Raw genomic sequence first — 14167 nt, forward strand, 5'->3', positions numbered from 1 at the left:
TTCCTCTAAAGAACAGTGCTGGATGGAGTACAGATTAGTCCTGCCTTTGTATTTAAAACCATTCATTGAAGCTTTTATGTATGTTAATGGAGACTGTCACCAGTTAAACACTGACATGTTTAATATGCAGAACAAAATATGGTTGACTTTTGGGAGTGGGATGGCTTTCCAACTATTCCCAGTAGATGTCAAATGAATACTTGAAATGAAGCAATCATTACTTTGTATTTTATGGCTTGTTTACTGAGTACAAAGAGCCAGCCTGTCACATCAGCTTCCTTAACCTAGCAGTACTGTGCACATGATAGGAAGGAAAATGTTAGCCAGATGATACCAGTAATGCCCTAGATTCATAGGCCTAGGCAGCACAAACATCTTTCTCAGGATTGACTGTTAGTAACCTACATTTTGATGTGCCATCAGTTACGTGAACAGAACTGAAAATATCATCTTCTGGAAAGAGAACTTTGGGCATTCTGGTTCAAATTTAGCAATTTTTATTTGTAGGTTTCTAAATTATTTTTTTTCTTGTCTTTGTTAGAGGCCTAAAACTAATTAAAGTTTAATATCTCTTGCCCATTCTACTTCCTACCATAAAATCTGAGAAAATTCACTTAAGACTTATAAGTACACGTGAATTCCTCAGTAATCAGATATTTGAGCCTGAAGATACTAAATTCAGTACAACCTGTGTATGTGATAAATGCCCAACATTATTTACCAAATATTTCACATAACACAAGATAGGTTCACCTATTTAAAGGATTTCTCAAAAAATGCAGGACCTTATCACTTCAAAAAAAAGTCACTGCAGTATTTCTTCTGTGACTTGATTTGAAGTTTTTAAATGAGATACCTACAACTTATAACACTGGTACATTTATAAGCCTTACCACATTTCTAATTACTCTGTTTTCAACAGAAATATTTCTACCCTTATAAGAATCAATACATGCCCAGAGGTTGAAGAGAATGTACAACTGCAGTGCAAGAAGTCAGACACCTTCTCTCTGCAGACTTGTTTTGAATTGTTTATTGAGGTTTAAGAAGTCATCCACATTTCTATAAATATAGACATTACTTGAGTAAGTGACTTACAATGTCACCAGTGCAGGTACATATATAACCAACATACAAAAGCTCCACTGGAAGCTACTTCAGTTTATTCAAAAAGGACCAAGATGTCATAAAAAAACAGCTGTCATTTCAGTTATTGAAGACACTAAAGTGCATTTTTGGTTAATTCTTGGATGAACAGCTGCTGGTTAAAAAGTTTGATTTTTTTTTTTTTAAACATATTTAAGTTACATTGATTGACATTCAGGTTTGTAGCTGTCATCCTCCTGATACATGGCAGCAGGTAAGAAAAACGCATTTACTTTGCTGGTTGAGTAAGAGGAGGATATATATTTTGCCTTTTTTTTTTTTAATTCAGTATTTCCAACGAAAGTTTAAAGATAATCTAACATTCTGATGAATTTTTACAGCACCACTAAAGTCAGTCCTACTTAAAGTTAGTCCAGGCTCTGTTTTAGCCCTTTTAATTGCTAACAAGTATCTAAAGAGTCACTTGAAGCTCTGTACCAGTAAGAAAAACTACCCTCCCTTTTCTGTCAAGCACTATCCTGCCCAGTTAACACTGTTTGCACACTCTGTAAACAAGAACAGCTTAAAGCATAATTAAAGCAGAACACAGGCCCATCTTGAAAATCTTCTTCCCCCACTCCTCCCCCCCTCCCAGCAGTGTCAAACGTTTTGAGTGTATAAAGCATTATTACATTCCTAACCACAAAATATTTTAAGAGTCACGATTAAAAAAAAAAAAGCATACGTTGAAAGTGACAAAGCAATACCACTTTAATAAAATGGGGCATTTAGGGGAGATACAAGATGTGCTCTGCTAAGTTTAACTCCATCTTTACTTCATTACGGTTTCAGTTTTATTGCCAAAAAAGTCACTAATAGAGCGAACAATGCTGCATTGGTTAGAACCATAACAGCCGAAATTGTTCTTTATAGCTCTTTTACTGCAATTAATTTATTTATAATTCGATAGTATGAGGACGTAATATTCATCATTCAAAAACAGATGACTAATTTTGAGTAATAGCTTAAACCTGATTTAATGTGCATGTATAAGGATGAATGGCTACTTCTATAAAAATAAAAAACTTCCATACCAAAAACATGCTATATGTTGGGAAAACACTTTTCCATGCTCCATCGTGTTGTTTACATTTTTTACTTGTCAAAAAAAACTCTTTCGAATCAGTTGAAAAATCCACAGCACTTACGTTTCAAGTATTTGAACTGAACATGATTCAATTTCAAAAAGTGCCAAATTAAAAAAAAAAATACACATGTAGCTAAGCTTTCATAGAAATTCCCAAACTAGATAAAGAACAGCCTCTTGAAATAACTTCATACATGTTTTTAAAGCTGTATTATGTTCACCTAAACACTCCACATACGAGCATTAGAAGTTTAAAAACACAGAACACCTTCAATGCAAATTGCTTGCAGAGGGCACCCTCAAACATATGAATACAACACTACGCAGAAAACCCTCGTTTTATTTGGCTATTTAGACATCCATGTCACATATACCCACCCATCCATCCATTTCCTGATAGTATTACATCATCTATTCGGGCTTCTGAAATAATGCAGAGCCATAAACTCAGAAGAGACTATTTAAAAAAAAATAAGTTCCATGACTGCACAGCCTTCCACGAGGCAAGGTTGTGCAAGTGATTGTTTAACGTAACTAAGCTTAACGGCATCCAAACGAGCAGGCCTGGGTTTGGAAGCTGTCTCATGTCAAATTTTGACCATGTAACTACTCTAATAGAGAAAGGACAAAATAGAACTCATCTCTTCTTTTTCTGCTGCCTCAACATTTTCCTTCGCTTAATTATCATATCATATAGTTTTTCCAGTCCCTCTTTGAGTCCATCTCCAATGATTGCACAAGTAGGCTGCAAATGCCAGGGGGTTGAAGAACTCAGCTCACTCATCGCTAACATCTTCTCGATTTCAGAAAGCGAGAGAGAGTTCCTCAAGTCCTGCTTGTTAGCAACTATAAGGACAGGCACTCCTTGATTTTCCGATATCCTAGTGATTTTATGAAGTTCCGTTTTGGCCTCCTCCATTCTCTCGACATCGACCGAGTCCACCACAAATACGATGCCATCCGTGCACCTCGTGTACGACTTCCATAGCGGCCTCAGCTTCTCCTGGCCGCCCACATCCCAGAAGTGGAAAGTGACCGTCTTCGAGTTGCCCAGCGTCACTTTGATTTTCTCCGTGTTAAATCCCTTGGTGGGCACGGTGTTGACAAACTCATTGAACTGCAGCCGGTAGAGCACCGTGGTCTTTCCAGCGGAGTCCAGCCCCAGGATGACGATGTGGAAGCACTGGAAGGACGGCAGGCTGGACAGCAGCGGCGTCTGGTCCGAGAGTCCATTCCCCATCGCCGGGCCAAGAGCTGACAGCAGCCTGACAACACCAGCGCCGGGGCCCCCGCTACGCTCCGAGCCTGCGGCGACAAACGCGGCGTTAGCTGGACTCCCGCCCGGCCCTGGGGGGCCCCCCTCACGCCCCCCAAGCCCTCCAACCCCCGCCGTGCCCCTCGCCTACCGCTCGGCGCCGCCGCCCTCAGCGCGGGGAGGTGAGCGCAGCGCCAGCCGCCATGCCACCCGCACCGCCCGCTGCCGCCACCGCCTCTGGCGCTCGGGCTGCGCCCAGCCCGCGCCTAGCCCCGCTCGCCCCGCCCCGCGCCTCTCATTGGCCCCGCCGCGCAGAGGGGGCGGGGAGGAAGGCGGGCTGCGCCTCGCCGATTGGCCGACAGCTTCTGCCACTCATCGCGGACGCCATTTTGTCCCCTTCAACCTAAGGGGAAGGGGGATTGCGGCCCCCGAAGCCACGCCCATACTTGAGCTTCGCGCGCGCTCATTGGGCACGGGGGCTGTCACTCTGGGCGGCGCCCCGCCCCTCTAGGCGCGGCTGGGGAGCGGCTCGGTGGCGCCTCACAGCGCGCGGGACGCTCCTCGCACTGCACCGCGGCACTGCGGGGGGGGGGCCGCGCTGCGACGCCCTTCCCCGGCCGCCCGTTGCGTTGCCAGCCGCCCCGGGGGGCCCTCGGTGGGCCCAGCCTTTCCGTCAGCCCCCCCCACCAGCCGCGCCCATGGGCGCCTCCCGTCGCCTAGCAACGGGCGGCACGCGCAGCCCCGCCTCTCCCGCCCCCCCCGCACCGCGCTGACCACGTGAGCCGTGGCGGGCGGGACCACGTGACGTGCCGCCTCGTCCCGCTAAGGCGGGGGCGCCGCCATCTTGGGGTGCCAGGGAGGGCGCGGGGGGCACTGGGGTGGGTGACAGGGGAGGGTCCTCACAGCAAAAGGCCGTGTGAAGTAGTTCTGCGTTTCACTATCCAAGCCTAATTGGATAAGCTTTAAAAGCTTTGAAATCTTCTAAAGTCAGGGCTAATTACAGCCGTCTAATAAGTCATTTTTTCATGGTGCTGTTTCAGGGCAGGCAGGGTTTCAGACGAGGCCTGGAGCTGTGTTTTGTCTCGGATTTTCTTGCCATTTCTCCATAATTTTAATTTTTCCCCCATCACTGTTCACTTAGTGCTTTTGCCGACATGGTGTTAATGCAGCCGTGGCAATGCAGATGCCTACTTGTTTCTGATGCCTGTGTGGGATTTATACCAGCTCAGTGTAAAATGCCTCTAGCATACAAAAGGATCAGGTGCCTTGATTTCAGAACAGGGCATACTAGTAAAGTGTTTATGTATAATCCTTATTTAGATAAAAATTAAATAAACCATTCTTTTTGATGAAAGCATCTATTTGACTGGTAACTAAAGCTGTTGCACTGCCAAAGGCTATTGTTCCAAGCATTTGTTTTTTCTACTTTGTATCACAATTAGTACAAAGAAGAGGGTCACTAGCCTATCCTCACAGCTATGCCCTTGACCTGCTGGGCTCCAGTAAGAGAAATAGTGATATTTTCTATATTAACCTTGCATTTTTTTTTCTAGAGCACTTTTAGATTTCTTCATGTGGCTGCTGGAAAGGGATGACTTTTTAAGAATATTCTGGCAATTATATATTTTTTTCTACTTGAAAACATTACAGTTTCTATTTTAAGTCACAAATGTGATGTATAAAAGAAGAAATGTATTAGTGGAAGGGAATTGTATAGCCACAGAAATGCAGCTGCATGCTGTAGGCATGCGTGGTTTGATATGCATTACAATCCTACTAAAAATAGCAAATTTCTAATTTGCTTACCCTTGAGATAGATGTTCCACTGCTTTTATCTTTGTTAGTTGTTTACATCCTGATCTTGCAGATTACTTCTTGGAGGAAGTGGCCTATTTGTATAGGAAAGTGGTTTTACTTATGTGGAAAAACAGGGATAAGCTACTACCCTGAATGCCAACTAGTATGGCATCTAACATGGCAATATTTTACTGTATCTTTCCATAGGATAAAGAGGTGCATAGCATATAAAGCTATAGAAAAGCAACAGTAGAACTGGGCTTTAATTATTTCATGAACGGTGTTCAGTAATTTAAAGTTGGTAGAAACAGATAAAAAAATACCACGTTAAGGAATATTGCTACAGAAAATAGATTTATTCATAAAACTTGACTGGCTGAAAATAAATCAAATTGACCTTTGTTTCCACCTATAAAATTGTTTTCCTTATTTTAATGGAAAAATAAGCCCACTAGATGATATAGTCTTCCAAGCCACTTTACACAGCCTAATAATAACTGTCTATTTTATAATTAATTCCACAAGGAAGATATGGGCCAGCTACTACCTTTATTACAGATTTTTGAATTTAAAACATAAAATGCAGAAAGATTGCCTTTATCTATTGCTTTGTTGAAAAAGTCAATACATAATAAGATTTCAGTGCCCTTGAAGGAGGAGTGATAAAGAACTGATGATTTTCTAGAGTATAACATATCTGACATCTTAAAGATGACATGTTTCCTTGGAAGAGGACTTTTGTGGCATTGGGGAGATAATTATAAATTAAGATTTGAGAGAAATGAACATCTACAGCAAATGAGCATATATATATTCATAAATCTATACATGAAAATGATCCACACTGTCTAAAAACAAGGAGAAGTAGGTTGTTCTACTTCTCTTTCCTCTCCCTACATTTAATTTATCTTAGCCACCTGTTGTAACTTGCTGTAAACTGAGTTATGAACTCTCTGGGGCAGGGACTATTCTTCATTGTAAGTCTTCTCAGTGCTTAGCACCTTGATCTTAATTAATGCCTGTAGGCATTCCTGCAAAACAGCTATTAAATAACAATCCAAGTTGATCAGCTCCTCCCATACACTTCATGCTCCTTTAGAAGTCAAACGTGAAGACTGGGCAGGTGTTCCAGGTGCTGGGAAGGGAGTAATGGTATCTAAATTAGTGGGAGGGTAAGAAAGCTGACACATTCAGCCTCTGATAATTGAAGGTAAGGGCGAAGCAAGGCTTTGATTATCCCATAGAAGCTTTGAACGAAGAAAGTGTATGGCAAGAAGTACACTTACTGCCTTTTCAAGTATGTAGCTAAACGGGGGCCTCTTATTTAGAAGACGGGTGAAAATAATTGTAAAGTCCGTGTGGGAGGCAACTGGAGGAAAAAAGGCTCAAACCATGTGAAGCCTGTAAGCAAAATAAGGAGAGGCCTAATTTCTATGTTGGGTTGTTTCACAAACTCATCCTTACTTTTCTGACTTCCTACCTCCAGCTCTGAGTTCTCTCTGGCTCAGCATTCCTTAACTGAGGAAAACACCTACAGCTTCTCTGGAATAACAAGCTCTTATTTGATACCAATTTACCAAAGCAAGTTCTTTGATATCAATTTACCAATGCATATGGCAGTACATTGTTTTCTAGATACATTTCCTATATGTTTTATAAGCTTCATACACATAGTCTATATATTTCTTTAAATATTTTCTACAAAAAAAAGGTAGCCTGGAACAGGCCTTTGCATTCAAGAAAAGGTTGCATTATCTGAATAGCATGTAGCTTCTTCATAGTGGTACAGTAGGATTTTATTATTATTCCTATATAGGAATAGGTCCAGGGATAAATTTGTTTCAGGGCAGATTTGGGAGGTCCAGGCCTCCGAAGCTAAATGTGAAATGAGAAATTAATCCCAAAGCAATGCTGGTGAGCTTAAATTTCATTGGCCAGGTAAGCACAGTATTCCTTTTATTTTGGTGAATATCATCATTCTGTAGAGCAGAACGGCATTTATTATCCAGTTCAATTGCTAATCACCTTTTTTTTAAAAAATAATATTTCATGTTATGAATAGCGTGCAAATCAAATGAAAAGTGAAAAGTAAGACAAACAAGCCAAATCCCATGTACTGAGGATGCAGCTCAGTAAAGGACCGAGGCAAATGCAGATGGAATGAGAAATCTGCCTCGTGGAGCTAAGTTAGTTTTAAAACACAGACGAATGAAGTTGCTAGAATGATGTTATTGCAAGGGCTGTGCTGCCGGCTATCTATAGCTGCCATCTAGTAATGGGATGCCAACACCCCTGTCTGCATGAAAGAGACATGTTAACGGCCTCACAGAGTGAATTCTCACTGCTCCATGTGGAAACCGAGCAGATTTCTCAATGTGTATACAAGAAAATCAATTGCACTTCAGTATAATGACATGACAGGCCTAGGCTAGGGTGCAAAATAATGTTTTACAATTGTAGCTTAGTTGTTTACATTCAAAAATTGAAGCTATTTCTCCTCTATTATATGCTAAATCTAACATTATAACTAAAAACTATTGTTTTGAGGTGACATTGTTTCTGCAAGAAGGTAAGTTCCCACCTAAAATACTCCAGCACTTTTATTATTTTGAATTTGAGAACCCTCCCTCTTGAAAATCAACAGCAACAATGAAATTGCTGACAAATTGCAAGACGTGAAGTTTTGCTCTTAAAACCATCTCTTAAGTTGACATACAAAATGTTTTGCGCAAAGAAGCTTTTTGTCATCTTTCCTTTGTCTGCTGAATGTTTTTATGATAACTCGCAAGCTGCATGAATTATTTTGCTGTGATTATTAAAAAGTAGTTGGTGGTAGAAAATCTAATTTATTTCTTCACAATAAATAACAAAGCTTCAAGCAGCAGGAGATGAGATTGCTGTGTGTTAAAGTTACCACTCTGATTAGACTAGTTAATTAAATCTATTCGCCTTTCATACGTACCTTCGCACGAAGCCTAACATTTACATTTTACTGCTTTCCTTTTCATAAATAAACATCATGCCATGTAGCTGGCTAACAAACAAGACGTGCTTGATACTGACAGTTGCACTGAGTTGTATGTTGAATGCTCCTTAGGTGTGTTAGTTGAAAAAGCAGCAGTACTAGTTCATAAATGCCTATAGTCTGCATGAGCAAGTGTTTTGTCTCACGGTGGCTGAGTTATAATCGCCATCTTCCAAATTCTGTAGATTTTATTTACTTCACCGTCTGACAGGACGGTTCTAACAAAAGAGACTCCAGGTCTGTGGAGCACAGAGTAACTCCTGGCCTCTCTCCATGTGCACAGCCGCATATTTGTCGTGTGCCTTCCTCCTGAGGTCAGGTGGAACACAGCACAACGGCCATTTCCCCAGCAGCATCTCCGTTTAACAGGTTTGTTTCACAGAACTCTAACATACTTATTTTTCATTTAATGGCAGCACATAATTAGCAGTTAGGCATAGATTCCGTGTTTGCACTATGCAAAGATTATAATGACAACATCCAAACCCAGACATGCAGCTAGTTATGAGGTAATTTAAGCAAGCATTACTGTTGCATTTACCCCTGGTTATCAGTCTCCTTGCCCCTACTTCACAAAGCAGCTGCCTCTAACAAAAAACAACAATAAAAACACCAGCAAAAACATTTATTTATTAAATTAAAAAAACGCCTCCTACCTTAACCCTTCAGTACACAAGGTGAGACCATGAGAAATTCAAAAGACTGTTCTATGTGTGATATTATATACGAGCATTACATCCTTGGCTTGCACATTTATACTAATAGGACACATCTGCACTTATATTCACCACAGCAAGTTTCTTCACCCTGAGTTTCTGATACCATTTTTCCCCCTAGAACTACTGACTTGAGTTAAAGAAGCTCTTTTGCTGGCAGCAAGGGGCTACTGAGTGAAAACATTGTCAGTTACAGCACTGGTTCCAAGAGATTTATTTTTCCCCCAATATTTTCCTCCCCACAAAAGCTATGGGCACTTCAGAGCTTTTTTGTATGTGAGAGTGATTCTGTTTTAAATCCTCTCAAGTTGAGATTTTGCTCTAAGCTGCCATCTCCTCACAATGCTTCATTTGAAGAGGGTTGCACAACTTTTAAACATATCAGTTTTCTTTAATATAATGGATGCACTTTTGCAGGCAGATTGAAAGTACTACAATTTCAGACAGAAGGGCAGTATCTGCTTTATTTTGTTCCTGTATAGCTAAATTTAATACATGAAGGTATTTCCCCCACTCCAAACTAATACCTGAGATACCTGTAGTAAACCAGATCCTACTGTTAACTTAGTGATGTTACTAGCACTGAGCAGCAATGAAGAGAGCTAAACAGCAAAGTGCAATTAAAGTTTTGCTTTTTCTGAAGAACTCTGAGTATTTAGCACTATATAACATTTATAAGGGTGGTGAGATTTGCAGGAATTATGCAAGATGGGGCAAACAAACACTTTGAACAGCAGAACCAAAGGCTTATTTTCCTGTGAATTTAGATCTCAGTTGATCCACTGTAGTGGAGAAAGAGATGGGAGTTCTAATCAAGGCTTTTCAAGACTGATGCTGTGAAAGGGTTTTGTTCCTCTGGCTTCACTAGTTTCTTACCCAGTTTGAGCACAGGGCACTTATGGATGCAAACTATGAATTTTCACAAAGTTTGTAGAAATCTGTCTTCAAGACATCAATGTCTCTGTTAAGACATAGTTTAGCTAGTACTTCTCATAAAGTACGTGAGACTAGACATACAAACATACACATGCTGTATACCGTTACATAAGGCTGTTTCTGTAGGGAATCAAGCCGAAAAGGCACGCAGAGCCTCATGGTTTGGGCAGGTACCACTCAGTAGTAGCTTGTGGCATGAAACAGTAAATTCAGCCAGTTATTCCCCAATAACCCATCCACTTGCAAGAGTTACTTATTTGAAAGATATGCTTTGTCTTTCTGGTACTGCCTATGTCCAAAAGGACACACAGAGATGGAAATCCAGTGCACAGGGGCCACTATGAAAACAAGCCAGCTGTTGACCTGCAATAACTGGAAATCAAGCTAAGTGCACATCTTGAAGTGGAAATTCAGTTTTTCTCCTAAACAGACATAGCAGCAATAGAAAAAAAGACAACATAGAGATTACAGTGTATGGAAATAAAACGTTATGGGAGATACGCCTAAATTCCCAGGAGGGCTTTCAAAAAATTTCTGCTTCAGTGTGTAATGTTGTAGGTAATGTAGTGATAACGTTGCAGCTTCCTAAGCTTGGTGTTCAGAGGCAACAGCTAATATAAATCACAACTGAGACAATGAAATAGAGCAAAAACAATTTGTTTCATGTTCTCCAACCCCTGCTTTGTGCTTTACCAGTGCTCCTAACGATAGGAGCTTACTAGTGCTCCTAATAATCCCTGGTCATCTAGAGAAAAATATATATGGGGTCAAGCTACTCTGACATTCTGAAAGCATCTTTTTCTTAGATAAGTAAAAAAAAGAAAGACCAAGTGGCTCCCTAGGTACAGTGTGTTTGTTGGCTTTAATTTGTTAAAGGAGACAAAAATTTATTGTGAATTTCAAACTGATAACTATCTATAGTCCTAATTTCTTTAATGACATACATGTATTAATGGATTAAAAGTGTTCCTGAATATAAACAGCACAATAGATGCTTTAACAGATGAATCAACTTGGTGTTTTGTAAACCTCAGATGCTCAATGGACCGTATCAGCTTTCTATGAGCAGCCCGCTAGCCTGACCCACCACAGTGCTTGCTTCATTTCCTGCCACAGGTTTTTCCTGGTCACTTCATTTTAGCGCTGTACATGTAGCTGTGAGGCATTCACACAAAAGCTTTCACTGCATCACCAGGCAGATCTGTGCCTCTCTTAGTCAATGGATAACACAAGTGAAAACACTTAATCTAGGCAAGTGAAATATGTCTGTAAACATACATTTGCACACAGAATGATACGTGGCCTGATTCACCACTTGCAAGGAAGGACAGACTTCTGCCTGGCTTTTCATTTGCAGATTCATTGGGGATGAGGATTTCCAGGAGCTCTGCACCAAGACCTCTTTGTCCTTTCCCTCTTCCAACCCAACAGCTTTAAACAAGGTGCAACACATACACGCCATGATGCAGTAGCAGCAGTACAAGTTTACAGCTTCTGCAGGTGTATGGCAGTTGCGTCCATCCTCTGAACAAGTTTGGATTTTAACCAATATATTAAATAGTGTTTTCAATCAGAAAGGTGTTAAAAATCAGCTTCATGGGGGGAAGAGAGAGCACGAATACTCCCTTTGCTTTGCTAGCCTTAAAGTCACAGTTCAGCCTGAAGAATGTGGACCAGAGCTAAGCATTCAAGACTGGGTTTTTCTCAACCCCAAGGAGGTTTTTTTATGGCTGCAGGTGATAAGAACTGCAAAGTTTCCGTGCAACAAAAGGAGTCCTTTTCCCAGGATCATTGTCAGTTTCACCAACTGACCGAAACTGCTGTATAAAGGTCTCAGTTTCTGACCTGGAGACACAGTGGCCATCTGATACTGCAGTTTCTTACACTTCAGCTATAAACATAGATATTCTTCTAAATCACAACACTTAAGAGTTCTCCTGAGAGATCAGAGTTTATTGTGTGCTATAAGTGTTGTGAAAGTAAAACCAGCCCTTAGCCTAGGGTGCTCATAAGCTTCCATTATGCTTAGGTGAAAAAAAGGAAGAAGAAACAAACAAAAGAAGAGAGGAGGATTAAAGGACATGGTTTCAGGGAAGGCAAACATTGCGTGGGTGGGGAGCAGTAATTTCAACTCATTGCTTGTCTGTACTCAAGAATTTTGCAGTCTTATCAGGTCACTATGTCTTTCATTATTTTTTTTAGCAGTAAATCTCAAAATTACTCAATTGAATGCAAGGTTGGGCCTACCATTTGCTGCTAAATTTAAAAGCTAAGTCAGTTGAAAATTGATTGGAAAGCTGAGCATAGGTATGCTGGGCAGAAAGCTTTCATGCTCCAAGGTTTCAATTCTTGGATGAAAACAACAGTAAACTCACTTTGAAGACCTTGTAAAAGCTGTCTCTGCAAAATCTTTTTTACTTTCATCTCACAGAGAATACAATTCAAACGAATCACGTTGTGTGTTCCAGTTTCATAGCATTGAAAAAGAGTAGAAGTCTTTCAGAGAATCTGGCACCTTACAGCTGTTGCCACCATAGTTGAAAACCCTACTTATGTAGAAACCTGCTGAAATATTGATTTTTAAATACAAACATTTCTGTGCCTTATGTTGACATCACAGCCATTTATCAGCATGTAGGTTTCTGCTGTTCTGGCTCTCACAGCCATGCCACACTACTTAACAGGCTTTAAGCAAAGGAAGGCAGGCAGATACACACCTTCAGGGAGGATCACATTGTTTAGCTGAGATTTTAATTGTCGTGTTAAGTGAAGAGAGCAGATAGAGGCAATACTGTAGGAGCCAGTAATTTGGAGTTCTGTAAGGGCAAGATCCCTGGTTTCCCTCTTGGCTTTGGAGGTCTTCCTCTACACCTCTACCAGGGTGGGACACAGAAAATTAGGAAGAGTCCAAGTAGAAGTCTTGGAAGCAGAAGCAGCAGCAGGATGCTATAAGGATGTATAGAAATCTATTTTCAATTTGCTTTTTCCATTTGAGGCCTCTCTACTGTCAGGATATAGAAGGAAAATAAGTAATACCTCTCTGCATAAGGAGAAAAACAAAAACAAAACAAAACAAACAAACAAAAAAAAAACAGACATGAATTGAGGGAGTTCTTCATGCTTGGAATTCTTTGGATTTCATATAAAGAGACATATGATAGATGTATGATGCATACAGCACATGAATACATACAAGCCCAATCTGAATCTTCAAAGGAAGTATCAGAGAGCTTTAAAGAGAACAAATCCTTGCATCCCTTCCTCCCATTTTAATGGTGGAAGGTCTCTGAAACTGTAGATCTTTCTGCTAAAGCCTATTATTAAGTCTTAGAGATCCTACCTGCCAAGTCTCACTTCAGGGCCCAGCCCTTTTGTTTAGGGATGCTGACACCTGCCCAGTCTTTCATCTCACCACAAATCCACAAAAAGTTTTTTTTTTTTTTTTTTTTTTTTAAAATGAGCAATGCTGCACTCCCTCCCAATCATTGATCTCTGGGTCCTTTGCTGAGAGTTGACTGAAGGCCCAGCAGTCTAGCACATAAAGCGTATACATCTCCCTGCACTTTTCATACCTGTGGTAATTCAGAGTGGAAATAAAACAAGAACCATTTGCAGTCACTGTGGACTCCCCAGCTCCAAGCTTTCATTGTTACAGAACCATGAAATCCTCCCTTTTATGTGAAACCAGTAGCAGCAGCAGCCAGCAGAAGTTACAATGGTGGAGATACCCTTAAAATGCAAAACCAAGGTCTCAAATGAACAAGACATTCAGCAGTTATCTTAATCCTTGTGTATGTAGTTAGCAGACACTTTTTGGTCCTTTCGGTTCATACACTTTATAGTAGACAGGATCCCTCAACGCTCTGAAGTCATGTCACCAGATTCTGGTTTCTCAGTGTAATTCAGTAGTAAAACAAGAAAGACCAAATAAATTATCAACAACTACAGTTTTTTTAGTAGCCCAGAAGATGCCACTTGTCAGAAACCAAATGATCTGCACTTCAGACAGACCTTTGGGCTTTACCAACAGCAGCAGCAAAATTGACCTACCAAAAGCAAACGTTCTCACTACGCATGTCAGAGTAAAGAGGAGCCTAAACATTTTGCTCTTTGTTTGTAAACACAGCTGAACCTTGTCTTCTGCTCACACTTACCTTTCCCAGAGCAGCTGCTCCCTATCTGGAGAGGGATTCGTATGGACCTTA

At 40.8% G+C, this 14167-nt stretch overlaps 1 protein-coding gene across 1 annotated transcript; it reads right to left on the reverse strand.

Annotated features, from left to right (window-relative positions):
* Window positions 1–1018: 1018 nt before the first annotated feature.
* On the reverse strand, window positions 1019–3796 carry ARL4A (ARF like GTPase 4A). Its single transcript, XM_027450872.3, has 2 exons — window positions 3640–3796; window positions 1019–3538 (listed from the first exon to the last, which is right to left on the reverse strand). Exon 2 carries the CDS (start codon window positions 3471–3473, stop codon window positions 2871–2873), a length of 603 nt encoding a protein of 200 aa, XP_027306673.1. The 5' UTR covers window positions 3474–3538; window positions 3640–3796; the 3' UTR covers window positions 1019–2870.
* Between the last annotated feature and the right edge of the window lie 10371 nt (window positions 3797–14167).

The sequence above is a fragment of the Anas platyrhynchos genome, chromosome 2 (assembly GCF_047663525.1).
Source record: "Anas platyrhynchos isolate ZD024472 breed Pekin duck chromosome 2, IASCAAS_PekinDuck_T2T, whole genome shotgun sequence".
Classification (NCBI taxonomy): Eukaryota; Metazoa; Chordata; class Aves; order Anseriformes; family Anatidae; genus Anas; species Anas platyrhynchos.

Excerpts from the sequence above, each read along its gene's own strand:
- ARL4A (XM_027450872.3), bottom strand. The coding sequence starts at position 3,473 with ATGGGGAATGGACTCTCGGACCAGACGCCGCTGCTGTCCAGCCTGCCG.